This window comes from Ursus maritimus, unplaced genomic scaffold, assembly GCF_017311325.1.
Source record: "Ursus maritimus isolate PB19 unplaced genomic scaffold, ASM1731132v1 scaffold_17, whole genome shotgun sequence".
Lineage (NCBI taxonomy): Eukaryota > Metazoa > Chordata > Mammalia > Carnivora > Ursidae > Ursus > Ursus maritimus.
Genome location: NW_024424119.1, coordinates 52353392 through 52380549, shown reverse-complemented (window position 1 = coordinate 52380549; position 27158 = coordinate 52353392). Strand labels below are relative to the sequence as shown.

General features: G+C 58.0%; 1 protein-coding gene across 1 annotated transcript in view; it reads left to right on the top strand.

Moving 5' to 3' along the window:
- NIBAN2 (niban apoptosis regulator 2) overlaps positions 1–27158 on the top strand; it is a 49255-nt gene that overhangs the window by 10952 nt on the left and 11145 nt on the right. Inside the window, exons 2-4 of the mRNA XM_040631925.1 lie at positions 19764–19894; positions 25029–25157; positions 26780–26885. Of these exons, the coding sequence (XP_040487859.1) occupies positions 19764–19894; positions 25029–25157; positions 26780–26885 (366 nt within the window). The remainder of the gene's footprint in view (positions 1–19763; positions 19895–25028; positions 25158–26779; positions 26886–27158) is intronic.

Here is a 27158-nt window from a genome sequence, read left to right as displayed (position 1 = left end):
ATGTGGTGGTGGTAGATTCTCCTCTAGGGTATGAGTACCGTGAGGGCTCAGTCCCCGTGGGCTCCCCGACGTACACAGTATGGCCTCGCAGGTCAGAGCCTGCCCCGCCAGCCGCTAGCCAAATGCCCTTAGGACAGTTATTTGGATCTTTTATGCCTTAGAATCATTAGCTGTAAATTGGGAGGAATAATAATAAACTTCTCCGGTGAAATTACATTATGCGTGTTTATTAATTACATTTATGCAGCCTTTAACACAGTGCTGGGCACCGTAAATGCTCCACAGTCATGTACAATGAACATGTATTAATGCAAGTTGTTTTAATTCCCCAGCAGTGGCTGAATAAGAAATGTCATTACAAGGTTTATAGGTCTTGCCGCGGAGGGGCCCCGAAGCTGTTTGGGCAGAGCGTCCGGGTAGGTGGAGAGGGTGCCTTGGGGGGGTAGAGGGGAGGGGGCAGATGCGGGTGGGTTCAGAGCCCTGGTGGCTGGTGGACTTCCCCTCTGCCCATCTGGAAGGAGTGGTTTGGGTCTCACTGTGTCTGAGACCGCAGGCCGGGAGTGCCTGCGGCCGCACACGGCTTCCTTCCTCCAGGCGTGTATTCCTCTCTGTCTGACTCACGCCTTTGTGCCTGCCTGTTGTTCTTGTCCTTGAGCCCCCGGGGGTGAGGCCAGGAGAAGCAGGGGCCCAGGGATTCGCTGGCGGGCAGGTGGACCCTATCCCCGGTGCAGAGGAGGGGACACCTGGGTCCTGGTCCTGGCGCCCCTGTCGACTCACGGGGTGTCAGGCACCGAGCACGTGCATGGACCAATGGCTCCCTCTGTGCTTGGCACCCGAACCAGGTTTACCCCGGCCCTGGCCCGTGGAGAGCTCCAGGCTAAGCAGGACAGACGCCTCTAGCCAATGGTTACCGGTCACTCATTAGTTAATTATCAGAGGGCAAAGCGTGACCAGATGCCCACCCTCCTGGGGAGCTCGCAGGCGTGCTGGCCCGTGAGGACTGCGGTCCTATCCGCTCTGCGGTGCCTCCCATCTGCCCTCTGGCCACAGATGAGGAAGCAGGCTCCTGGTGACCAAGGGACCCGCCCAGGCCCCTTCCCTTCTTGGTGCCTCAGTTCCTCGTGGGGAAAATGGGCCCGTCGGGGAGGGGTGCTGCTGCTGGCTGTCCCCTGGGTTTTAGGCTGACCAACACCAGCCTCAGGGACTGCGCAGCCTGTGTCCCTGCGCAGAAACAGGAGGTGCGGAGGCCACTGGGACTAAGGCACTGGGTCCTGTAAAGGCTGTGTGGGAAAGGGCTGCCCAAGGAGGGCGGTCCTCCTCTGTTCCCAGCACCGGCAGGGGCAACGGCAGAAACGTGGCCCCAAGGCCCTGGGGAACCCTGGCCTGCCATTCCACACCAGGTGCGCGAGGCACATGCCACACCAGGAATTTACCTGAATGTAGCTAAAAGGTTAGATTATGTTACAACATCAGTTACAACAGGGAAAAAAAAAAGAAGGGAGGGAAACAGTGTCTATCAGTAGCTGATGTTCAGTGGTACAGTGAGAAGCCACGAACTGGCCGGACTTCAGAAAGAGGATTCTCCCTCTGCTCCTAGGGGTGGCAATAGCAACAGACGTTCGCTGGGCACTTTCCGCGCCCAGCCTGGGAGGCACCTGTGCCCGTGCATGGATGAGCGGGGGGTGGTTCAAGCCAGAGATGGTGGATTGAGTCCCCAAATGGAGTCCCTTTCTGTGCCCGGCCGTGAAGCTAGGTGAGGGTGGGGCCGGTGAAGTGGTGAGGGGTCAGTGGGTTCTCGTCCAACTGGAAGAGTCTGCCCCCCACCTGTCCCCCAGCCCATAGGTGTCCTCACTCAGCGTTTCGCCAGAATGCTGCTCCCGGCCCCCCCAGTGATGAGTGTGGCATGCTGGCCGCTTGGTACGGGATATGGGCTGCTGGAGGTGTGTGAGGCACACCGGGCTTGAGGACCCCTTTCAGCAGTGCGCAGGGCTTCCCTCTGGCTGTCTTTCTCAGGACCTCAGTGCTCTGTGCCTCAGTCTCCCCAGCTGTATAGTAATGGTGGCTGTGACTGCCATACTGTGAGCTTTACGATGCCGTGCCTGGTGCCTGGCACATGGTGTACTCAGAAGAGGTTTCTGCCCTCGGGGTCCAGTGCCCCCAACAAAGGAGGCTTGGCCTTTCAACTCTGAGCTTTCTCAGAGCTCCCCTCTCTTCTTGTTGATGTTGTTATATAAGCAGTTTCTGACGATCAAAGAAAAATTAGAAAATAAATGGGAAGAAAAATGAAAATCGCCAATAATCCTAACCACCCAGAAATAATGATTTTCAGGTGTTTCCTGATGCATAATCCACAGTGGGTTGTGCGCATCTGCATACGTGCCGTCTCCCTGCAGCAAGTCAAATGCTTCCAGAATATTCCATCATGCCCCAATAGTCTGCTTTTTAAAATTTATTTATTTATTTATTTATTTATTTATCTATCTATTTATTTATTAATTTATGAGAGAGAGAGAGAGAGCACGTGAGTGGGGGGAGGAGCAGAGGGAGAGGGACAAGCAGACTGCACTGAGCACAGAGCCCAACACGGGGCGCAATCTCAGAATCCTGAGATCACGACCTGAGCTGAAACCAAGAGTCAGATGCTCAACCGACTGAGCCACCCAGGTGCTCCCCCCAGTACTCTGCATTTTTACTTGCTCAGCCAAACTCCTTTTGCTGGGCATTCAGGTTGTTTCTATTTTTCATGGTTGTCAACAGGACTTTGTTGGATAGCCTTAAATCATTTCTGTGGGATTAATCTGTCCATTCCACCATTGTTTGAGAGCCTGCTCAGAGCCAGGCCACGTATGGGACTGTGGGTGCCGGATGGGGGGGCAGCCATGGTCCTTACCCCTTCCTGGTCCCTTTCTGGGAGGACAGACCCAACATAAGTTGGGTTCCTTAGCTGGGTGGGGTTCGAGGTGTCTTGGAGCTGGGGAAGCAGCAGTAACCCAGACTCGAGAGGCAGGGCAGGCTTGTTAGAGAAGGGGATGTCTAGGTGGGGCTGAAACGGTGCAGGAGGAGGAGGAGAGGGTCACTGCAAAGGCCCAAAGCTGAGAGAGTGTAGGTATTTGGGGGAAGCAGAATTCCCCAGAAACTGGTGGTTTTGCTCTGGTTCTTGCTGCCCCTAGGAGTAGCTCCCTCAGGCACAATACCTCAGTGATTATCATGCAAAGTGCCGGCACCTCTGTTCCTCCCTGGGGCTGGGATCTTCTAACTGGGGACACAGAAGCAGGGTCACGTGCCTTCCCCAGGTGTCCCTCCAGCCTGCCAGCCCAGAGCCGGCAGAGGCGGCTCAAGGGCGGGGCCTCCTCAGCTCCAGTTTCTCCAGACCCTCTGCAGGTGCTGTATCGTTTGACAGAATCTGCTGGAAAAGGAAACTGAGGATCCGAGCTTAGAGCTTAGGTGACGGGGCTCGGTTTGTGTGACAGGGGTGGTGACCTCTTCTGCTGCTGATACGTGACCTTGAGCTGGCCTGACCAGCACCTGACCCGGCCCCAACTGCACTGGAAGCCTCCAACTGCAATGGGAGGGGCCCTGGCTAACACTGCCCCTGGGGCTGGGAAGGGTCTGTCCCCAGGCCTGAGCTGGCCTTTCGGAAAACCCTGTTCTCTTCCTGTGTCTTAAGATGCCTCGGGGACCCAAGTGAGGCCCTCTGGTGTAATCTCACAGTCAGGGACAAATAATTTTGGTGCTGGGGGTACATCACGAACGGGATAGACAGGGTCCCTGACCCTGTGGGGGAAATGGACACTCAGCAGTTAATTATTAAATGGACGTTGTGTTGATGGTTAACGGGAGTTCTGACCTGAATTGGGGAGTGACTGTGAGGGACAGTGCTTCTGGTACCCCAGCCCGATGGGTGGAACTTGGATCAGTCTGATCGAGCTGGAACGGTGAGCCCGCGGGTGTAGTCCTGGGTCGGGAGGGAACACTTTCTTCAGTCACAGTCGGAGGGAGTTAGGGTCTTGAGGGTCCTGTGCAGAGGAGTCCAGCTTCTTCACTAGGTAGCCAAGACGGAGAGCCAGGAAGGGTGAGGGACTTGCCCAAGGTCAGGTGGCAGGCAGGGGCCCAGCCTCGGGGCTGCCACTCTTAACCCTGAATCATTGCCTGGAGCCTGTGCTTGGAGCCTGTTTGTCACCTCCAAGAAAGACAGTCTGTCCCCACCTCCCTTAAGGGATCCCCAGGGAAAGTAGACATAGAACTTGGACCTCATGGCTGAGAGCAGAGTTTCCCATGAAGCACAGATGGGGGTCACACAGGCACCTGGAATGAGGAATGTGAGGCTGGCAAGGCCTCCCAGGGGATTTGTCTTCATACCTTCCCTTCTGGAGCCGGAGGAGACCTGCAGCTGGTGACCCAAGGGTGGGGCAGGTCCTTCCTCCTCTGCGGGCTCAGGCCACAGGAGTCTTGTTATTTGAATAAGCTTTCCATCTTCTATCTGCATAAAGCCACTCCATGCGGAGGGTCCCTGGCATTCCAGCCCAGGATTGGGTTTCCTTCTGGCCCAGCAGCAAGCACATGAGTGAATTTTCATATTGGCTCATCTTCCTCCTTCCCCCACCCTTGTCTCCCTTTGTCTCTCCTTCCCTGGCTTGGAGAAGGCAGGCGCTCTCCCCCTGCCCCACCTCACTTGCCGTCGGGTTGGGGAAGCAGCCCGGGGTATATGCGCATGCGTGCTTCTGTGGGAGAAGGATGGATGGGCCGGGGGTGTTCTGGGTCCCGAGGCAGCTTGGGAAGGGCCTGACTTGGACTTGGTGAGAAGCATGTTGGCATCTGATGGGCACTGGCCCTTTTCCGGTAGGGCTGGGTCACAGTAACTGGCGCTTCCTAGTGATTGGCTCTTATTGGAACGGCAGCTGGTATTTATCAGGTTCTTACCAACAGTCAGGCAGAGTGCCAGACGCTTCTCATGCATTGTCTTATTTCGTTCCCACAGCTCCTCTTTGAGGTGTGTATTATTTTTCTCCCGGTTTTATTGATAAAGAAACTGAGGCTTGGGAAGTGACAGTCAGTAGCAGATCCGGTCTGTCTGGTCCCAAAGTTTGTGTTTTTATGGCTCACCTTCCTCCTGTGACAGAATCTTCTCTACAGTCTCCTTGTGGCCATCCAGCCTCTGCTTGCACAACTTCAGTGACAGGGATCTCCCTCTCCCTTGGGGTTACCTCTCCCACAGGGGGCATCTGAGATACAAAGCCCTCTCCGGAGTTCTGTCTGTCTTTGGTTGGTCACTTGAGAACAGGTTCTCGTTGGGCTGGGACGTGGCTATGGCTGGGTTTCCCCAGCATCTGTTTTCCCAGGGAATTATCCGGCTCTTTTGTTTGGGGAGAAGAGCTAAGTCCTCCTTCCTTTCTCTGAGCAGCCCCTACCTGGGACTCGGCCCTTTACATGCCCTTCATCACATACTGAGCAAGCCTGAGCAAACTTGATGTTGAAACCCTAGAGGTATTTTCATTAGTATTGATCTGGACGTCTTAGTCAGTGCAATAAGACAAGAAAAAAAAAAAGAGAGAGAGAGAGATAAATGCAAGATACCAAGAGAAGAAGACACACATGGTCCTGCCTGTGTGGAGTTCAAAGCACTTTTCCATCTAGCTTCTTTCTTAGCTTAAAAAAAATTTTTTTTCATTTTAAGTAATCTCTGCACCTAATGTGGGCCTCAAACTCACGACCCTGAGATCAAGAGTCACATGCTCTTCTGACTGAGCCAGCCAGGCTCCAGCTTCTCCCTTAGCTTTGTCCACCTTGTGAGGCTACCTGTGGGAAGTGGAGGCTCAGACAAGGAATTCACCCACCTGCGTGCCACGGAGTGGAGGGGCTGTGGTTGGCTGAGGTTTAGTGGTGTGTGGTTTGTTGGGTTCTTGCTTTCAGAATCTTCATTGATGTTTCTGTCTCCACTTCCCATTTCTGATTGGTTAACCTCTGAGGGATCAGGGCCCAGAAAGATTGGACCCCAAATATGTCACCTTTCCACCCCCTGAGTGGCCCCCTGAGGGACCGAGTAGCTGTTCCATTTCCCCTTTGCTGGCCCCCATTTCATGGCACGGAACACATTACAGAACACTGCCATATGCACAGGTGGACACACCATGGGACCCGTGAGCTTGTGAAAGACCCCACTACCCACCTGAACACATTTCCTGGCCATCAGCACTCGGGCAGATGGAACTTCTTTCCATCTGCAGGCATCGTTGTTGATAATACAGGACCCCATTTGGTCAGGCTCTAGATTTCCTTTCTTTGAATCCATATGACAACCTGGCCAGGTGGGTACTGCTGGTCTTCCCAATTTACAGCTGAGGAAAGTACTACTATTGATACTCAGAGTATTAGTCACATGCCCAAAGTCCTACTGCTGATGAGCGGTGGGGTTAGTATTTGAATTGAGATCTGATTCTGGAACCCTGACACCACAGTGTTCTGTGAAAGTACTCTTGACATAGTAGGTATTCCTAAATATCTGTGGATGGATTAATGCTTTCTCGAATATCTGAATTTGTGCATTTTCTGTGTCTTCTGCTCAGCACACTCTCCCCACTTGGCCCTCCTCCTGCACCTAGTTAGCCCTTCTTCATGGCTCTGGTGCTCCACTTCCTTCTGGAAGTCTTCCCCGACCCCACCGGCTGGGTTAGCTGCCCCTCCTCTGGGTTTCTGTAACTTCTCCTGCTGTTCCCAGTTGGAGGCTTACCGAGCTCATTGTAGGTTTTGTTGACAGTCTGTCCCCCTCATTAGGTAGCCAGGAGTTTGTCTAGTTCCCTCCTGCATGCCCTCTGCCCCGCGGTTGATGAATTCGGGCAACATGAAATGTGTCTTGGCTGGCACAGGATGGCCCCTGAGATCCTCACCTGACTTTGGCTCTGCCCCCAGCAGTCATTTCGGATGGCCCTGAGCTGACTGATGGGAGGACCTGAATTTCAGGCCTGGGCCCTGTCCTCCGCTCCTGCCTCTTGGTGGCTGATGGGGACGTGGTGGCTGATGGGGACGGGCTGGCTGGTGATGCTGGCGCCCGGCTGGTCACGGAGGAGGGGCTCCGTCAGAAAGGTCTCTGCCTGGGCATATTAAGGTCGAACTCCAGTCTGGACACTGAGAGGAAAGTCAGCGGTGGGTTCTCACGCAGGTCGGGGACGGGGTTCCAGGCCTGTGGTGGGCACGTCCCAAGGCGAGCGCCCCGTGTCCTCAGTCCAGCCTCGGTGCTCTGCGTGTGGGGCTGAGAGCAGGCACGTGTTGAGGAACACCTGGGGTGCGATGGTGCGGGTGCTGCCCGGCGGCCTGGGGGCGGTTTGGACAGGTGGCCGGGCCCCAGGTTCGAGCGCTCCGGGGGTGTGGCGGGGTGAAGAGAAGGGAATGGAGGTGAAGGGTGTTGCTGGGAAGGCCGCAGGAATGGGTGAGTAGGTGCGAGGGGGCTGGGGTTTCGTGCTCACAAAATCGCTGTCCTAGATCTTTGCGCATCCCGACGACGACAGCGGGGGCAGAGAGAGCAGCCGGGTGTCCCCAGCGCAGGGAGGAGAGTACCGAGGCCCAGAGGCGAGGCTGTTGGAGCAGAGCGGGGATTTGTTCTGCGTCTGTCTGGTTCCCAAGCCAGGGCTCTCAGGGCAGGAGGCTGGGGGACTTGTACAGGGCCGTGCACAGTGGGCGGTGGGTGATCTTGGAGCTGGGTGGGGGTCCTCCAGGCTGCCTTTGACCCTCCCTTTGATCCTTTTGTCCTGTTCTGTTGGCCTGGGGTCATGGTGCAGAAGCCCAGCCTGAGGCTTGCTCGCCTGAGTGGAGGTGATGCGCTCCGTGGCAGGCATAGCGCCGGGCCCTGCGGTGGGCCCAGGGGAGGTGTGGTGGGTATGCCTGGTCCTGCCCTGACTGGAGCGGGGTGGGGGGGCTTGGCCTCCCTTCTCCACCCTCCGCAGCTTAGCCCTGTGCTCTTGGGTTCTGGGCTCCCGGAACAAGCTGACAACTGTAGGCTGTGGGCACGGGTGCTGCCAGGCAGGGAGGGAGGGCCTGGAGGGGATGAGAGGGCTTTTGTTTCCCTGTTTGTGTCAAGATGGGAATCGACTTCCTCCCACCCAGCTGCCCCGAGGTATAAAGGAAAGGGCAGTCCCCGGTGGGCGGGTCTTCAGCCTGCCTTTTTTTCTTTCTGGCATTTCCCTGGGGCTCCACTTCAGCCACCTGCCTCCTTAGGCCCTCCTGCCTCAAAGCAGGCTCTTCCCCGGCAGACCTGGGTCACTGAGCCTTGGTTAAATATTTGCCAACTGAGAAGAGCTTTAAAGGCAGCTCGGTGAGAAATCCCACCGCCTTCCCCCAAAGCTACCTTTGCGATGGGGGGCTCCCCAGCCAGCCTCTGCCCTCCTCAGCCTCTTTCCTGGGCCCACGGTGGCCGTTTGGGCACCTGAAGCTGGATGGCGTTCCCTCGGGGGGTGGCCTTCCCCACTCAGCACTTGTTTGCCGGGCACCCCCCAGGCCAGGCATGAGCTGGGGCCAGGGAGACGGCGGGAGCGAGGTCTCTGTCTGGGGAGCCGGGTGGAAGGAGCCTTTCACAGCTGCAGTTGTGAGGAGAAGTGGGGGCTGTGGGTGGAGGCTGCGGGTGCTGGGCCTGTCGGGGGTTCCTAGGAGGTGACGTTGGAGCCTGGGGAGGAGGAAGAGGAGATGGCCAGGCAGAGGGGGAGCTCTGAGAGAGCATTCCAGGCTGGAGACCCCAAGACCAGAGCCAGTTTTCTGGGCACTAAATTCCCCCGACTTCTTTCTCTTCACCCTGCTCTCACGAGGAGCTGGGCCACAGACAGGACTGTGGGACCTCGAGTTGCTCCTTCCCCATTCCCCCAGCCTCAGTTTCCCCATCTGGCCAATGAAGAGCTTGGACTTCATCTCAGAGCACCCTCCCCAGGTGCACCTGTTGTCAGCATACGTCACTGGCCATTAATAAGGGGACACTCCAGGGCAGAGGTTCTGCTGGTGCCAAAGGTTAAGATCACAGCGGGATACCTTTATACTGCTCACCCTGCCCTTTGACTATTTGCACCAAAGCGGCATCTCCTGAGGACCCCTCATCGCCAGCGACGTGTGTGTGTGTGTGTGTGTAAAACTACCATATTATGCCCATTTTACAGATGAAGACACTGAGGCCCAGGGAGGCTGTTCTGAGCTCAGGGTTTGCTTCTTGCTTCAAGCTTGGCCCCAGAACACACTGCCTCTGTGAGAAATCCACTCTTCTCTCCCAAAGCCAGTGCTGCACTGGGTGCTGGGGATGTAGAAGGGAACAAGGTGCCACGTGTGGGTGGGGCAGCTGCCAGGCGGGCAGGGAACATCCTGGCAGAGAGACTACACATGTTCCCGAGCTCTTTCTCTGTTTCTGCACACACCTATCTAGGTGTCGGGATAGAGCAGCGGGCATGGTCTTACCTGTGTGACGCAGGCCAAGTCACTGCACCTCTCTGAGGCTCATCTATAAAATGGGTTTGAGAATAAATCTGGGTGGGCGCCTGGGTGGCTCAGTGGTTAAGCGTCTGCCTTCAGCTCAGGTCATGATCCCAGGGCCCAGGGATCGAGCCGCGCAGCAGGCTCCCTGCTCAGTGGGGTGTCTGAAGAATAAATCTGGGTGAGGGTTAAGTGAAATAATGTTGATGATAATTGTTAACATATATGGCAGCTGCCTCTGTGCCTGGCAGGGGGCCAAGTGCTACAGGCATTAGCTGGGGGGCCCCAATTATTATTATAATTATGTGCCAATGGGCAACACAGGAGATATTTGAGTGGGGCCTTGAAGGCGGGCTAAGACTTTGAACTATGGCATCGAGGGGGAAGGGGCTCCTGCTGGGGGACACAGTGCAGGTGAAAGCATGGAGGTGGGGGACTGAGGAAACGGCCAGGGTGGGCCCGGGGGAAGGAAGTGGGGCTCAGAACCTGGCGGCTCCTGGATCCGATTCAGTGTAGCGTCTGCAGGCTGCGGTGTGCCAGGCCCCGTAACAGGTGCCCAGAGCGTGGTGATGGGTGAGCCCCCCGGTCTCCTGGGGTGTTGGAGGCCAGCGAGAGCCTCCCCGAAGCACTTGGCGTGACTGTCCAGTATGTTTCCACGGCACTGGGAGCCTGGGTTCAAGCCTCAGCTTGGATGCAGTCTCCTCCACCTGACAGCTGGCTGACCTTGGACAAGTCACTGGGCCTCCCAGCTTCTTGTTCCTCGTTGAGGGCGACACCATACGCAGCTCCTGGGGCTGCCGCCAGAGCTCAAGGTCAAGTGCGGTAAAGCCCCTGCAGAGTAAGCCTGGTGTCAGCAGCCAGCCTTGTGCCTTCCCGGCTGTGTGACGCCAGGGAGCCTGCTTCACTGCCCCGCACGGTCCCTCCTCTGTCCACTGGGGTAACAGCAGACCCTCCCCTCCGGGCCCCACGTGGAGTCCCTTGCAAGGAGCTGGCACACCATCAGGTGACTGTCACGATTGGGCCTTGGCATGCTGCGGGCTGCTGTATTTATGGGGACATGTTTTTCCTTCTTAATAGCTGGCCCCAGGGAAGGGGCGACCAGCAGAGGGTCCCTTGAGGGCACCTGAGGCCGGTGGAGAGGGAACCTCGTGGGTGGCAGTCACCTTCCTGAGCAAGAAGGACGGCTTTGTGCATATCCTCTCATTCCTGGGACCTGGCCCTAGCCCCTGGGCTGGGCATAAGCCTCCCTTTCTGTGGTGAGGGATCTCTGGGGTGTGTGTGGGGAGCTTTATTGCTCAACGAGGGTGGCTCTGTGCCGAGGGGTGGCTCTGACTCTAGATCGCTGCCTCTGGCTTCTGGCTCTGAGCTTCCTGCTGCATGCCGGGCCCTGTCCCAGATGTGGTGGGTACTGCCAGGGGGAGTCTGATGGGGAATGGGCCTTTACCCACTGTGGGATCAATGGGGGGCTATGGAAGTAAGTGGGGGGGGGGCCCTTACTGAGTTGGGGGCATCCTAGGGGCAGGGGCACTGGGGGGCTGAGAAATGGGCTTAGAGAAGGAGGAAGCAGTGTTCCTGACCTGGAGAGCAGCCTGCACAGGACCCTGTGGCAAGGAAGAGCGTGCAGGAGTTCAGTCTTTGTCCCAAAGGCAGTGGGAGCCATGGAAGGTTGTTGAGCAGAGAAGGTTCAGGGATATCCCTGTGGCTCCTGCATGCACAGGATCCAAAAGAGCCAGGAGTGGGTAGAAATTTGGAGGAGGGGGCAGGCATGGGATGGGAATGACTTGGCCGGGGGGCAGTGACTAGTGGCAGAGTCAGGGCTCAGCTGTACTGCTCAGCTGTACTGGCCTCTTGACTGGCCCCTAGTCAGCTAGGAAGTTCACCTTACCCTGAGGGCCTTGCCCTGGGTAGTAGGGCCTGGCTGGGGTGGGAATCCGGGCCCAGAGTGGAGTCCCTGGGACCTGCCGCTGCTGTACTGGTGCCCTGAGCAAACTCCTTCTCTGAGGGTTATTTGTGGGGTGACCTTCAGTCAGTCCCTTGCCTTCTCTGACTGCTGTCTCCCTTCTGAACAAGGACTGGCTGGTGGGGGGGGGGCACTTAGCTGATTTAACCCCCTCTCGGCTGTGGCTCTGCAGGGTTCTGGCTCCTAGTTCAGGCTCTTCTCATGGGCGGTCTGCCAGTCCCCCTCCTCTGCTGGCCATTGGAGCCTGTCATTTCCCCCTCCTCCTGACTTCCCCCCTGATTACAGGTCCTGAGCAGAAGCCATGTCAGCCTTTCTGACAGCAGCCACCCACAGGGCCCATGTGGCGTGGAACCCCCGCTCCCAGAGGCTGGCGGGGGCAGGGCGGGTAAGGTGGGTTGGTCCAGACTCTGGTTTTGTGCTAGACTCGGGCTGTTCTGGGTTCCTGTCGTTGACAAGCTGTGTGTCTCCAGAGAAGTCACTTAACCTCTCTGAGTCTTTGCGTCTTCCTCTGTAAAGTGGGACAACACATGAAATGACATGTGTAAACATGGAGTGCCACATGGGAGTAGAGGAGGTGCTGAACGTTCAGCTGCTGTGTTCGTAGTGATAGCGGGGGGCCGAGTAGAAGAGGCCCGGGGCCCGGCACGCTGACCCGGCTCTGTTGAGACATGCTGTGTGACCCTAGGAGACTGTGGCCACCTCTTTGGATGGCAGACTTCCCTCTGCTCTCCTGGATGGGTGATGGATATGGTGGTCCTTTGGACGACTGTGCGACACAGGGACACTCAGGTCCCTGGCCGCCCCCGCCCCACCTCGGGCCCTTTCCCCGGCGCTCTGGGAACCAGGTAGGCAGGTTCCAGGCAGCCCTGCCCTGCAGGGTGCTGCCTGCCCGGTTTCAATCGGCAATCTCTTTCAGCTCTGAAACCGGGCCGGGCCTCGGGGGGAAGGTGTGTCCCTGGGGCCCTGCTGGAGGGACCGCATGAGCCGGGAACAGGTCTGGCACGTTGCCCTCAACTGGGGCCAAAGCAGGGATGGGCCCAGTGTGAAGCCCCCGTGGTTGGCACGAGGCTGATACGATCTTGGCTGTAGAGTGCCCTCTTCGTCCCGGGGCCCTGCGGTCCGTGTGGAGGGGGTCCTGGGCCTGGGCTCAGATCCCGCATCTGCTGCTCCCCAGCTGGAGGACTTGGCAGGGATCCCGGCTCTCCTCGCCTGAAACGTTCCACCGGTCCGGACACCACCTGCCCCAGGGCCGAGTCACGGATGAGGGGGATGATCTCTGCGTGATGGGTGCTGGGCTTTGGCAGGACTGCAAGAAAGTGTTCGAGGATCTCTGGGGCGCCCCTGTGCTCCTTTCTCTCATCCTCAGCTCCACAAGCCCCTTCTCCTGCATGAGCCTCAGTTTTGCCATCTGCACAGTGGGCCAAGCCCCCCAGCCCCCCAGAGTCCGCGGGGGACTGCAGGCCACCCTGGGGCCTCCCACAGTCTTGCCCAGCCCCTGCTTTCTGAGTGTAGGAAGCAGCGTGACCCTTTATGTTGTCAGTTTGGAAAATCAGAGATTAACGTTCTTCCGGTTGCCTTGGCTTCTGTTGGTGCTGCTCCTGGGGCTGGGCTGGGCCCGGGGTTGCTCGGCTGGGCCAGGGGTGTTTCAAGGGCCTCTCCTTGAATTACAGGGACCTCGGACAAGGGGCACTTTATGGGAGCCCCCGTTGGCAGCATGCCTCCTCTTTGCCAGAGTGAAGGCTTCATGCCCGTTAGCTCATTCATCTTGATCTTATAACCTGAGCAGGCAGATACCGTTGTGCCATTTTGCAGAGGGGGAAACAGAGGCTCAGAGAGAAGCACCTTGGCCAAGGCCACACAACTCGTAGATGGCAGAGTCAGGACTTGAACCCAGAGCCCGTGTGCCCAGTAGAGATGGTACCTTGTACCCAGGTAGCGTTGATGCCAAGTCCTGCCCCTGCCCCCCCCGACTTCACTTCCAGTCCTTCCGTCCAGCCTGAGGGGCCTGTGGTCAGCTCCGACTCAGATCTGACTCAACAGCAGCTCAGAGGAGATGCTGAGGCCAGCATCCTGGTCAGCTCCTGGGGCCAGGGCAACACTGATTAGATCATCATAGAGATTGTAGATCAGCTGAGCCAACAGGGACCCACCCACCCATCTTACAGATGGTACAATTAAGGCCCAGAGAAGATGGGACAAGTGAGGATCCAGTAGGTGTGAAGGTTCCCTGCCAGCTCTGACCAGATGGGGGCTGGAGACCCCGGGCTTCAGTACTGGCTCTGACAGCTGTCAACCGTGTGACCTTAGGAAAGTCACTTTGCCTCTCTGAACCTCAGTTTCTTCATCTCTAAAATGGGGATAGTAAAGTGTGCTTTGCCTGCCTCTTGGGACCAGGTGAAGGCCCCAGAAGAAAGTTTAAGGCAGGGCTTTGGAAATGGTATTGTGGTGCCATGTGGGAGACCGTTGGATAAGGAGGCTTTATGGGGTGGGGGCTTTGTACAGACTTTGAAACCCACCTCTTTCCCCTTCTGGGCTGTGCATCTCTGAGTAGGTCACTGGGTCTCCCTGAACCTCAGTTTCCTTATCTGTAAAGTGGAGTAATAGTATCTGTTAGGTTCAGTGGGCTGCTGTGTTGAACATGTGTAAGGTTTTAGTGAAAGGCACACCTGATAAACTCTGGGGGCTCTGGGGACAGAGTGAGGAGGCCTGGATGGTAAGGGGTGCCTCTGGGTCACTCTTGATGGTCCCAAAAGGTGCAGCCCTTGGATTCTAGTTATCTGGGGGCAGAGTTGTGCTAAGATCCACAGAGATTCGGATGCAAGTTCCCGTATTCCATTAGCTGGCTGCAAGGCGTCACTCCGAAACAAGCCCCGTGAGGGAGTGTGTGTGTGCGCATGTGTGCGTGCGTGTGCGTGCGTGCGTGTGCGTGTGCACGCGCATGTTTCACTCTGGCCCCCGAGTCCTGAGCCAGGTGGAGCCCACTACCCTCATACTGCAGGCTGGATGTGGAGCTGGAGGCCCCGGGGAGGGGGCAGCGGCCCCCTGAGGTCCCAGAGCACAGCGGTTGTCTGGGTGCAGATTGGGACACTCAGGTCCACTTCCAGAATTCACGGGCTGCCTTCTTGGGCCAAAGAGGGCCTCAGGAGCCCACAGGTGGGTGCTTCCCATGACAACCCCGTGGAGGTGCTCAGTGGGTTTTTGTTGACCTACAAGTGAAGTGACTTCTTGAGCCATTCATCTTTCCAGGCATTGGCTTAAATACCTGTCAAGTGCAGGGTTTTATTCGGCTCTGGGGCCATTTGAAGAATCCGGGTGTGTGCACGGGGCCCTGAGTCAGAGTGGGGTGAGCTTACTGCCTAATTCTGCAGGATGCGCTGGCGGAGGGGCACCGGCTGGGCTGCGATGCACGCTGGGCACTAGCACTAGCACACACTGACGATTGCGCCAGGGGAGCCCCTCCAAGGTCAGGTGGGCAGTGGGGCTCCTATGTGCCTCTTGCGGACCCCTGGCCCGGCTCTCCCACGCCCTTACCTTTGCCTGAGCCCCTCCTTCCTCCCAGTGGGCTCTCCGTTTGTCTGGCCTGTCAGCTGAAGACATACCTATCATTGTCACTATGATTTTGTGGTTCTTGTCCCGGTTCTTTAAAAAAAAAAAAAAAAGTCTTTCCTGGATTTTTTTCGAGCTATAAAAATTATATCTGCTCATAAAAATTTCAGTCTCTTACCATTGTTGTGATAAGCCGAGCGCTATTGTGATTACTAGTGACATCACAGTCACGTTTAGGGAGGTCCTGAGAGCACTTGCTGAGCTATCCCGCCACATGGCCCATCTTACGGCACCTGCTTGTGCCAGGCCCACCCGCCCGGGGTTTGCAGTCAAATCTCAGATGGATCTGAGTGGCCCTTCCCTTTCCAACTTGAGGCTCTGAGCTGGCTGGGAGGCTTCTGGGGCTAGGGGCTGGCACAGTGGGAACTCCTGCCCCAACCTTGCACTTGTCACCCGGAGGCTGGGAGCCCGGGGCTGGAGGCTGGGTCCCTGGCCCGTGCCATCTCCTGAAGCAGCACCGAGGCTGAGTCAGTGCAGGAGGGAGGACGGATGAGATGTGGAAGATGGGTGAGGCTGGCACATGCCCTCACACTGCTCCGTGCCAGCATCTCTGTACCTCCCAGCCGTTCCTGGGCCCAGGACCCCCCAGGGTCGGCCCTGCCTCTGGGGATGGAGCCACAGCCTGCTTCCTGTCTGTCCTTGGTGGGAGGGATGTCCTGTGGGGCCCTGTGGACCATGGTCAGAGCCAGGAGCGGGAGGGAGTCAGCGGTCTGTGGGTCGAACCCCCACTGCCTCAGGCTGGATGTGTGCCCTCTGGGGAGCCTCTCATACTCTGGGGCTCAGAGTGCCCTCTGGGGTGGTGAGCCTTGGTCTGGGTGGGCCCAAGTCCATGGCACATAGGGTCTTCAGACACTCTGGGAGGAGGCGGGAAGAGCTGGTACGGGCAGGTGTGGAGGAGAGAGGGGCCCCCGAGGCCTGGGGGACCGTCCACAGACACTTGGGCCGGGATGCTGCAGTGGGGATTTGAGCCATAAAAATCCCAGGGAGACAGCCACTGTAGGGTGGCAAGAAGGGAAAAAGTGGGGTGCTGAGCAGTGCTTACAGGAAGGGGGCTGCCTGGGCCCTGACCCCAGAGCTCAGCGGGCGGGACGAGCATCGAAGGCCAGGGCGGTGCCCATCGGGGTTCTCTTCCAGCGCCGGCCGGACAGGCCGCTGGGGACCCTGTTCGGGGCTTCTCCCCTGTGAACCCTTTATCTCAGGAGGGGACTGCACCCCCTTCCCCAGCCTGCCTCTCTGAGGTCTTTCCAGCCCCCAGTCCTAGGCCCCCTACGGCGCCAGAGTCCTCGTCCTCTGGCTTCCTGTGGCACTTCCTTTGTACCAAGCACAAGCCAGTTTCTTCCAGGCTGTCTTAGGACATCTCTCAAGAATGTGCTCAGCGTACCCTTGCCAAGAAGCCATCCTGCGGCCCTGCTCCCTTCTAGCCCCCCACCCCCCAGTCTTCCCTTTCTAGCCCTCCTTCGGCCAAACTTGGGCCGAGCACACCCAGTTTCCTAGCACTGCCTGGGACCCTCCTTGAATCCTTAATCCTTTGAGGAATGATGTCACTGCTGCCCCTGGCCCGGCAGCTTCCCCAGTCCTGTGGGGCCTGGCGCAGAGGGGACGCCTAGTAACTGGCAAGTGGACACCCCCCTTTGCTCAGCATCTGCCTGTGCCAGGCCACAGGGATGAGCAGAAGGGCGCCAGGGCCACGTTCCCCGGGGTGCAGTCAGCTCTTAGATACTAGCATCCCGATCCATTAGGCTCCCGACTTGGGAGAACAAGTTTGGATAGTAAGGGACCCCACTCTGTGATCTCTTTGGTTCTGGAATTTCAGGTAGCCAAGGTTTTATCGGAAAACAGATTCAGATCTATATGGTTCTCGAGTTTGGATAGCGAGGCATGCCTGTAATTGTAGCTGGGTGAAGCTGCGGGGGTGGGGGCAGGGGTGCTGTCCTCTTTTTGGGGGTACAGGGTGCCTGGGGCCACCGCCTCTTTTCCTATCCCAAATTCCTCATGCCCTCCACTCCTGGACCCTGGTCCCACAGTCTCACTCCAATAGCTTGTCCGCGTCCCATTGGGAGGGCTGCAGTGGATTTTTCTCCTCACCCCCTACCCCACCTGTTCCTCCTCAGCCCGGGTACTTCAAGCCTATCAGCTTCATCTTCGCCTTCTGGCTCCTAATGAGTCCCCTTGTTCTGGTTTTCACTTCCTCAGCCTCGCTAGCTTCCGCTCCAACCTCCAGCCCACCCCCCACCCCTTGCCCTGGGGCCTTCATGCACCTGATGGGATGATGGGATGTTGCCTTGCCCTTCCCGTTCTCCTCCCCAGTCCAGCCCCTGGGCCTTGAAAACCTAGCCACTGTCTGCGGGATGCAATATCTGGGTTTTGCTGAGAGCATGCTGTGGCTTAGGCAGACCTGGCTTCGAGTTCTGCCACAGGACAGCAGCTTCCTCCTGGGCCTGGCTTCCCAAGGGTCAGGGAAGATTCTGGCCCTCCTGGAAATCATGCTCTGAGGCTGGCGTACCAGGGGCTGGTCAGGCCTCCCAGAGCTGAGGCTGGAGGACCCTGGAAATCCTGCACAGCGGGAGAGTATCCGTGGGGTGTCTGGCTGCTGGGGGCAGAGTCGGGACAAAGCCCCGGGCTGAGGCTGCCTGGCCTGGTGGCTGAGACCCTGGCCCTCCAATCCTGGGTCTGCAAGCCGCCTCGTCCCTAAAATGGGAAAACAACAGCACTGACTCCCTAGGGATTTCATGAAGATTCTTTGGGGTCCTGCATGCAGAACTTGCCCACCCACTGGCTCAGGTTCACACTCGCTAAGCCGCAGCTGTGAGGATGGTGACGATGATGTGATTTATCAGTATTAGCATCACCTACGGTCCCATTTTCTCTCTTTGGCTCCAGTTCATTACCCCTTCTTGCCTGCTCCCCCCACCCCTCCCAATCCTGCCTCATCGTTTTTCAAAACAATTCCCATGGTCTTTGAGAGAGTTCTGGTTGTTTATGGTTTTTAAAAAATAGGCATTCAAAGCAAATTCCTCATTTGTTTTCCCCCCCTCCTCTCCCCAGGTTGGAATCTAGACAGCCATGACCTCATTCCAGGAAAGGGGACCACAGACAGGGTCTGTGGAGAGGGGGTCCTTGAGCTGAGCTCTTCCAGAGGGAGTAGAGGGAGTGAGCCTGCCTGAGACCCTGGGTGGGGATGTGGCCACATGCTTTCAGCCCTTCTCCCTGGCCACCACCTCCTAGCAGGGCTCCTGGACTGCATCCCAGCTCCGCCACCCACTGGCTCTGTGACCTTGAGCCGGTGACTTAAGCTCTCTGGGTCTCAGTGCTTCTTCTAGGTCTTCTCTAAAATGGGAATAACACCAGCCCTACCTCACAGGGCTCTTGAGAGGATTAAATGAAATGCCTGAGAAGCAGAGACCAGCCCTAGGAGGCACGGCGTCTCATCAGCCCTTTCTTTGAGGAAGGACCGGGTCTTCAGACCTGGAATCCAAGGCTGGCAGAGATGGCCTGTCCACCATGGAGTCTAGTCTTCTTAGTGTTCAGGGAACTGAGGCCCAGAGAGGGGAGCCGCGGAGTGAGCCGGCACAAGCCCTAAGTCAGGACTCGAGTGGCCGCTTCTCGGGACCAGGAAATCTCTCCCAAGGAGAGGGCCTCCTTGTCATGGGTCACCACCCTCCCTGGGCCTCAGTTTCTCCATCTGTAAATAGGGATACCCAGGCAGTGCGGGTCCTGAGCGTCTGGTGTGTGCTTGGCGAGCCCTGGAGGCCACGAGAGTCACCTTCTCTGTTCAGAAACTGCTTTGGCAGCAGAGAAGCAAAGGGCCCGTGGAAGCAAAAAGGTGGTTAACTGGGTAGATGAGTTCAGTTTAGAATGTTTATTTATTTTTACTGGGGAAGGAATCACGTTGTAAAATAATTCAAATGCTGTAAAAGTGAATAAAGCCGAAAATGCAGTTTGCTCGGCCCTCCCGTTCCCACACCCAGGGGTCCCACCCAGAACAGGTGGGGGAGTGCTGCCTTCCAGACCTTTTCCTCCGTCTCCAGACATAAACAGTTTATAGGCACGACCAGGAGTGATTTTAAATGAGGTAATATTCAGCACGTGGTTCTGTAACTCGCTTTTCTTCACGTGGCCGAGTGTGGGCACCTTCCCCCGGGTGGCACCTGTAGGTCCCCCCGTCCCAGGTGCACTGGTAATGGGCTGAATCCGTCCATGCACGCGCATCTGGCTCGTGCCTGCTGATTGCCTGCGTGATATATACACCTGTTCCTCTGCGAGTCGTTCCGAGGGTCCTTCCTAGAGGGTCCTTCCTAAAGGAGGGAGTGCGGCATCCTGGGCCCCGCGTGAACCCTTAAAACTGTACGCGCAGCTGCTGGTCAATTTCCAGCACCCAGGGCTCCGAGTTAAGGTGTCCGCTCCCCCGCACCCTGACTGGCCTGACGGGGGAGCACGGAGCTCTCTGACTGCATCTGCTTGGTGGCTGGTGCTCAGCGTCTTCCCACTCATCTGTTGGTTTCTCGTCTTTTCTCTTTGGTTTTGTCTGTCTCAGTAGTTGCCTGTTTTCCTGTCTGAATGTCCACCCACCGTGTGCAGGGAATGCACCTGTCTGGCCAGGAACACGAGGCAGGTGAAAGCCGGAGCTTGTGCCAACGATTTCTTCATTTCTTCGGGAGCAGGAATTCGGAGCTGGGCTGATGCCCCTCCCTGGGGTGGGGCTGCTGCTCGCAGGTAACCATGACGACCTCACAGTCTGTTTGTTCTTGCCTTCCAGAGAAGACCGGGAAGATCCTGACGGAGTTCCTGCGCTTCTACGAGGACCAGTATGGCGTGGCCCTCTTCAACAGCATGCGCCACGAGATCGAGGGCACGGGCCTGCCGCAGGCCCAGCTGCTCTGGCGCAAGGTGAGCGGTGCTGAGCCGGGGGCAGGGCGGGCCCCGGCGTGGCCCTGCCGAGTGGCTTCCCGTCCCTGGGCCTCAGTGTACCCTTGTTGCCTCCATGGTCTCTAGGGGCCCCACCCAGCATCTTTTATTACTTTTTTTAAGATTTTATTTATTTGAGAGAGAGCACAAGAGTGAGTGAGCACGAGCAGGGCTGCGGTCAGGGGCAGGAGGAGGGCAGAGGGAGTGCAGAGGGAGAGGGAGAAGCAGACTCCTGGCTGAGCAGGGAGCCTGATGTGGGGCTCAATCCCAGAACCCTGGAATCAGGGCCTGAGCTAAGGCAGACGCTTCATGGACTGAGCCACCCAGGTGCTCCCACCCAGCTTCTGAATAGGGAAATAACCCGGTGGCCTTGCCAAGACCCCTTCACTCACCGTGGGGACTCCCTGCCAGCTCAGCTCCTCCATTGGTAGAGCTGGGGCTCTGGGATCATCTTGCCACACCTGAGTTCAAGCCCAGCTGCTCTCTTTTTTTTAAAAATTTTTTTAAAGGTTTATTTATTTGAGAGAGAGTGTGAGAGCGTGTGCCCGTGAGAGCGGGAGGAGGGGCAGAGGGAGAGAGAAATCTCAAGCAGGCAGCAGAGCCCAATGCGGGGCTCGATCCCAGGACCCTAAGATCATGACTTGAGCCAGAATCAAGAGTCAGACGCTTAACCGACTGAGCCACCCAGGTGCCACTAGCTGCTTCTCTTAAAGGCCTCGTGCCCGTGAGCAAGTCACCTCACCTCGTGGATCTTAGTTTACCCATCTGTGGAATGGGGTAAGAGCACCCGCGCATGGTGGTTGTGAGGACGAGAGGACCAGTCAGCCGGGCGCCTGGAGCAGGGAAGGTGCTCGGGGAGCACTGGCTGATGGTGTCAGCATCATCAGCCTTGTCATTAGCCTGTTAGGAGCAGGATTGTGTTTGCCCAGTAAATATTTGTTGAGGGACTGGAAGCTGTGTGACTCCGGGCCACGGGTCAGCATGGACTGAAGGAGGCACACAAGGCCTCCTGGGAAGGGGCCCGGTGGTGACCGGCCTCCGAGTGGTGCCAGGGGAGGGACAGTTGGAACACGGGCTGGGCCATGAGTGCCTCGCTGGAAGCCGGCAGCCCCAGGCCCGAGCCTGTGGGGTGAGAAGCTAGTCCTTGCTGCTCTGGGGGTGGGACAGGGGCCCTGAGTCAGCCCAGGGAAATCCAGGGCATTCCCATTCAGTGACCTTCCTACCCACCCCGGACAGCCCAGGGGTGGCAAGGAGGAAGGGTGCCAGCCCCACCTCTTCTGCAGGTGGCCTGGCCCCACAGTGGCCCAGCAGCAGCCCAGAGGCTACTTGCTCCTGGCTGGTGGCCTTGGGGCAGAGTGCCGGCCAGCTTCCCTCTGGGGAATTGGACTGGCTGAGCTGATCCCTCTGGGAGTGGGCTCCGAACCAGGTCAGCCAGGCCACCCCAGTGCCGCCGCTCAGGTCCTTCGTGGCTGAATCCCGGTTGGTGGGCTCCAAAGCTGTTCTTGCCCACCTTGCTGCGCCTCCCCACCCAGTCCTGTTGGCTTCCTCCCAGCTGCCCGGGTCAGCCTGTTCCTGGGCTTGGAGGGGGGGGAGTCGGGACAGGACTGTAGGAGAAGGATGGAGGCTGGAACACTGTGCTCTGGGGGGAGAGAACTCGGGGGACCCGGCCCAGAGCTGCTTGCTAGCTGCTGACTTGGGCAGTTGAGTCAACCCTCCGGGCTCGGTCTCCTGACCTGACAGGTGGGTACCTCCTGCGGAGCACTGTGGAGCCGACTGCGCGCGAGAATGAGTGGAGCAGATGGGGTTCCTAAGGGGTGCGAATCCCGACTTGCCAGGTGACCTCCAGCCCGTGGCCTCACCTTCTCGAGCCTCCGTTTCTCTGTGTGTGGACTGACACCCAGAACAGCCATCATGGGCCAGAGGAGTGAGAGCAGCCTGGGGAGGGGGTGGGGATGTCCAGGGCCGGATGGGATTCAGATCATGCGGAAAGGGACCAGTATGGGGCCGCTGAGGTGGCAGAGCAGAGCGAAGAGCCTCAGAAGGCCCCAGACTTGGGAGAGTTGGGGCTGTCTCCTTCTTGCCTCCACGCTCCCCCAAACCCAGGTGGTGGAAAATGTGTCCGCTTACCATGACACCAAAGGGGCTGGAGCTGGTTTTTGGGGCGTGTTACCTTTTGGTGACTTCTCAGCGGAAAGGACAGCTGGAGGCATCACCTGAAACGAGACAGGTGGGCCTGCAGTCAGGGCCACACACTGAGCCAGGCCAGGTGCAGGGGCCACTCTGGTCCCACAGAAACTCGGGAGACAGCAGTAAACTGTCACACGATAAGCTGGGTCCTACGAAGGAGATCACAGAGTGAACTCAGTCCGGGGCAGGGTGTCTGGCCTCCTCTGGGTGACCCACCAGGGCTTCTTGGAAGAGGGGCCATCTCTGCTGAGGACCTGCCAGGAGGGGAGAACATCAGACTGAGGGAGCGGCATGTACAGCGGGGCCGTTCAGTGGCTCGGCCAGGATGGTGGAGGCAGGACGCGAGCCAGGTTCCAGATTGCTGCTCGGGGTGGAGGGCAGGCCAGGGCTGCGCGGCTGAGCAGCTGAGCCTCCGAGCATCACGTGACCCTTCGTGGCTCGTCCCTTGGTGTAGTGGCCCGCTCCCCACCCAGTGACAACGGAGGCCGAGGTGGTGCCCGGAAGTGTGGCCTGGAAGGGTGTCTGGCACGTGCCCACTCGTGCGGTGTCACAGGCAGCCTGGGTCCCAGTGACCCAAGACAGAGTGGTGTGTCTGACGGCACGAGGCATGAGAGTCTCTCTGCGGGAGGGACATCTGTAGCAATGCCTTTAGTACCCGTTGTAGGAAAGCCGCAATGACCCGTCAGTAAGAGGAGTAAAAGGAAATCACCCCCAGTCCCTGAAAAAGCAGGGAATTTTGGTCCCATCTTGCCACTCAGGAAACTGGCCATTGTGATAAATCAGGATAATATCATAATAGAAATAACAATGTTAATTGTCATAGTATCAGTTGTTTTTATTAGAAATAATACAGTAGCAATAGTAATAGTAAAAACCCCAGAAATTGTGTTAAAAATAGCAGCTGTGCTGGGTGGGCGCGACATCGTTCTGAGGGGTTATACTTGTGTCCACACCTGCAGTGTGGACCCTGAGGCTCAGAGAGGTGGAAAGGCTTGTCCAGGCTCCCGTGGTGTGGGGGGTGGGGCTGGGGCTGGAATCCGGGCCGTCGGAACCGGGGTCTGTGCTCTAACCATTCGCCACCCACCGAAGGTTCCCAGCCCAGCGTTGGAGAGCTTTGCAGAGTCCAGAATAATTTGCCTGGGCTGGCAGGTTCCGTTTCGTTTCTTGCAGGCCTTCCAAGGGAAACATGACTCTGCCATTTGAAAGTCTTAAAACCCAAACCCGCAAGCAACCGCCCATTACGGGCTGCCCCAGGATCTGGGGGTGGACTCCGGCTTGGGGGGGCGGTGGTTGCTGGGAAGGCCTGCCTGGGCCTCCCGCTGCCCCTGAGGTGGGGCTCCTGCCCTGAGCTGGGAGGAGGACCAAAGGGGGGGGGGAGTGAGGAGGGTCTTACCAGGGTGTCAGGAGAGCTGTCTGTTCTTTCTAGAAAAGATGGGGATTTGAGAGCTGGCTTTGAGAGGAGGCCCCTGTCTAAATATAGCCCACTGAGCATAGCTTTGTGACTCAGGCAAAGCCCACTTGTGTGCGAGGTGGGGTGAGGGGGGTGGGGGGGGGACCCTTTTCTTTTCCTGTAAATATTTTTATCCCTGGGTAGGAAGCAGTCGCGGGGTCCTATTGTTTGAGTACAATGGGCCCTCATTTTCCAAGAGTGTTTTGGCATTTCCCCTTGAAGAGTAGTGGGAAGGTTGCAGGGGAGAAGGGGCCCCTGTGAAGACACAGGGCCCTGGGGGCGGGCAGCTTGGACCAAGGCTCACACCTGACTGCAGTGCAGAGGCAGACCCGAGCAGGGACGCTGGGAGGGGTTAGGCGCTGTTCATAATAGTACTTTCTCCCTGTATTACATAGGACGCATGTTTATTTCTGCAGAAGGCTCCATACTTATTGCAGAACAGATAGAAGCTTTTGAAACTCCATTCATCCCGGAGTAAGCCTGCCCCCTGTGGCCTCTATCTCCCTTTCCTGAAACTTCCCGGTGTGGGTTTGCTCAGGAAACACGCTCTCAGGCATGCCCCCCCCCCCCCAAGAAGTCAGCCTGTGGAGCCGGGAGACTGACACAGCCCGGGGAGTCCCAGCAGCAGCCATGGAGGCTCCGGCGTGTCATGAGCCGAGCAGACGGCCTGTCAGGTGCACGTGATGCTTGCCCGTGGCCTCTTACACAGTCCTCAAGATACCTGGCCGAAGTCACTGCTGTCCCTGACCTCATGGTACAAATGAGGACACTGAGGCTCAGACAGGGGATGTGACAGGCCCGAAGTCACACTGAGTCAGAGGTGGAGTCAAAGGTAGGACTTCTCAAGGAAGGTCTGGGCGTTTCTGCTGCCCACATTGCCATCGGTCTGTCAGGATGCTGGTCCAACGCTGAACCTTCCGACTGAGGTCCCCTCCAACCCCACCCAAATGCATGGAGTTCATCTTATTAGCTGTCAGAGCTGGGGAGGCTCCCTGGAGCCCCCTTGGCCAAGTTTTTGTTACCCTGAGGGGAAACGGAGGCCGAGAGCAGGAAAGAGACATTCCAGGGCACCAGGGCCTTCACCGTCCTGGCCCGTGGGCATTTCCCGTCCGGCCGGTGTGGCTGCTGGGGTGGTGGGTGGTCGGGGAATTAGCCTGCCATGGGCTCCAGAGACCTGCCCCAAGGTAGCCGTGCCTGTCTAGGGCCAGGACAGGCGGGAGACCTTGGTCCTGGCTGGGCCCCGAATGCTGGTGCCTGGCCTGGGTTCGAGTCCTGCCATCGCTGTGGCTCTGGCTGGACCTTGGGAAAGCCCCCCTGCCTGAGCCTCCCTCTCTGCATGGCTGAGCTGCAGCCCTGCCTCAGAGAAGGACTCGGGGAGCTCGGGATGGGGGATGTGCTCAGCAGCTCCCCCTTCTTGGGGGACCCCATTGCCCGGCTGGGCTGTGGGGGAGCCGGGCCTCACTCTCACCCCACTCACAGGTGCCATTAGATGAGCGTATCATCTTCTCTGGGAACCTCTTCCAGTACCAGGAGGACAACAAGAAGTGGAGGAACCGCTTCAGTCTCGTGCCTCACAACTATGGGCTGGTGCTCTACGAGAACAAAGTGGTGAGGCACCCCCCACCTCACCCCTGCTCTGCTCCTTCTCCGCAGCCCCCACCCCCAACCTGCTTGTTTGGCTGGCTTCCCTCTAAACAGCCCAGCTCTGGGGGTCCCCTTTCCCTTTGCCTCCCCATGTAAGCAACTGGCCGCTGGCCCCTACCCACCTCAGATTGTCCAGTCCCTCCAGTTCCAGGGCCAGAGCTTCTCCCCACTGCCCGTCCCCCCAGCCCCCAGCCTGCTTCCTGGCTGGGCTTCCTGCAGCTCTCCGACCACTCCCATCCTTGCTCTTCAACGGTCGTGACCAACTGCTGACACAGGAGTCTGGCCATCCCCCCCTCCCCCCACTTACCCCAGGGTAGCGATCCCATCTTTTTCCTTCCTGATTCCTCTGCCGCTACTGGCAGCCCCCCTGCTGCCTGGTGAGTGTCCCGCCCATTGTCCCTTATCTTTGCCCTGGGCCTTGGGGGAAGCGCCCCCTGGTTGAGCCACAGACCCAATTTCTTCTACCAGACATTTTTCCACAGTAGCGAAGGATAGGCTGGAGTGCTCTCTGTTCAAGGAGAATCGGGGTTAAAGAAACATAAACAATGTGTGCAGCAGCCTGATGGCCTCTGGCAGGGGTTCTCGAACTGGTAGCTGGCTTCAGAACCACCTGGAGGGTGTGTGACAGAGGTTGCTGGGCCTGCCCGGTTTGATCTGGGTCTGAGCAGGGCCGATAATTTGCATTTCTAACAAATTCTTAGGTGATGCTGATGGTGTCGATGACCTAGGACCGCACTTTGCAAATCAGTGCCCTGGAGGTCCTGAGCCACTGTGAAGAAATGTGTTGGGTAGTGACACCTAGTGGCCAGGGGCAGCACAGCAGCCCTGCTGTATAAGCTACTAGTTAGAGCCGCTTTTTACCCGCTGGGGTAGAAGAAAGCAGTGTCCAGACCTAATTCTCCTCCAGAGGGGACTTGTGTGGAGCTCTGAACCCACGAATTTGCCGGACAGTCAGGGTAGTGGTCAAAGACTCTGGACCCAGGAGGCGCACAGACCAGGTTCATGTCCTGGGTTGGCTGCACGCGGGCCGTGTGGCTAATGATGGTACTCACCTCTCGGAGTGTGAGGATTTTGTGGAAGGAAGCAATGCGGTGCACTTAGCACGGTGCCTGGTGTGTCATAAATACTCAGCCAGTGCTGGCTGCTGCTGATAGGGGCGTTAGTGCTGGTAATGCTTACTGCGTCTGGCTGAGGCCCTGAGCTGATCATGTTACGTGGATCGTCTCACGCGGTCTGCACGCAGCCCCGTGGGGTAGGAGCTGTCGTCGCCCTGGTTTAACAGGTGAGGACGCTAAAGCATAGGAGGTGAAGGAGCTTAATGTCCGCAGCACAGAGACGGTGTCCAGTGGAGCTGGGATTGGAGCCCAGAGCTGGGACCCAGGTCACTACGCCAGGTGGTTTCTAATCCCCGCAGTGGGTGGGCTCCTCCTCCTCCTCCCTCTCTCCCTCCTCCCCTTTCCCTTCCCCTCCTCCTCCCTGCCTCAGGCAGGCCACACTGAGAGGGCCCTGGAGCCAGAGTTGGAGATGGGGCTTAGGCTTGGCCACGCTGTTACACCCTGGGACCATCCCTCTTGTCCCTTCCTCAGGCCTACGAGCGGCAGGTCCCACCCCGGGCTGTCATCAACAGTGCAGGCTACAAAATCCTCACCTCCGTGGATCAGTACCTGGAGCTGGTTGGCAACTCCTTACCAGGTAAAGGACTCCCCCCGCCCCCCCACCGCCTGGTCCCAGGCTGAGATGCCCTGCTTAGATCCAGGAGGTGGCCGGGGGAGAGGGCTGCCCTGATCCCAGAGCTCCAGCCTCCATGTTTGCAGAGAGAGCGGCCAGGCCTCGAGGGACCGCACGTGCCCCCAGAGGGGAGGCTGAGGGGGGTTGCCTGAGGCCCCCCAGCGAACTAGGCGCAGGCGCCACCCGCGTGCCCACTTCCTGAGCCTTACAGTTGCAGCTCTGCCGGGGGGGGGGGGG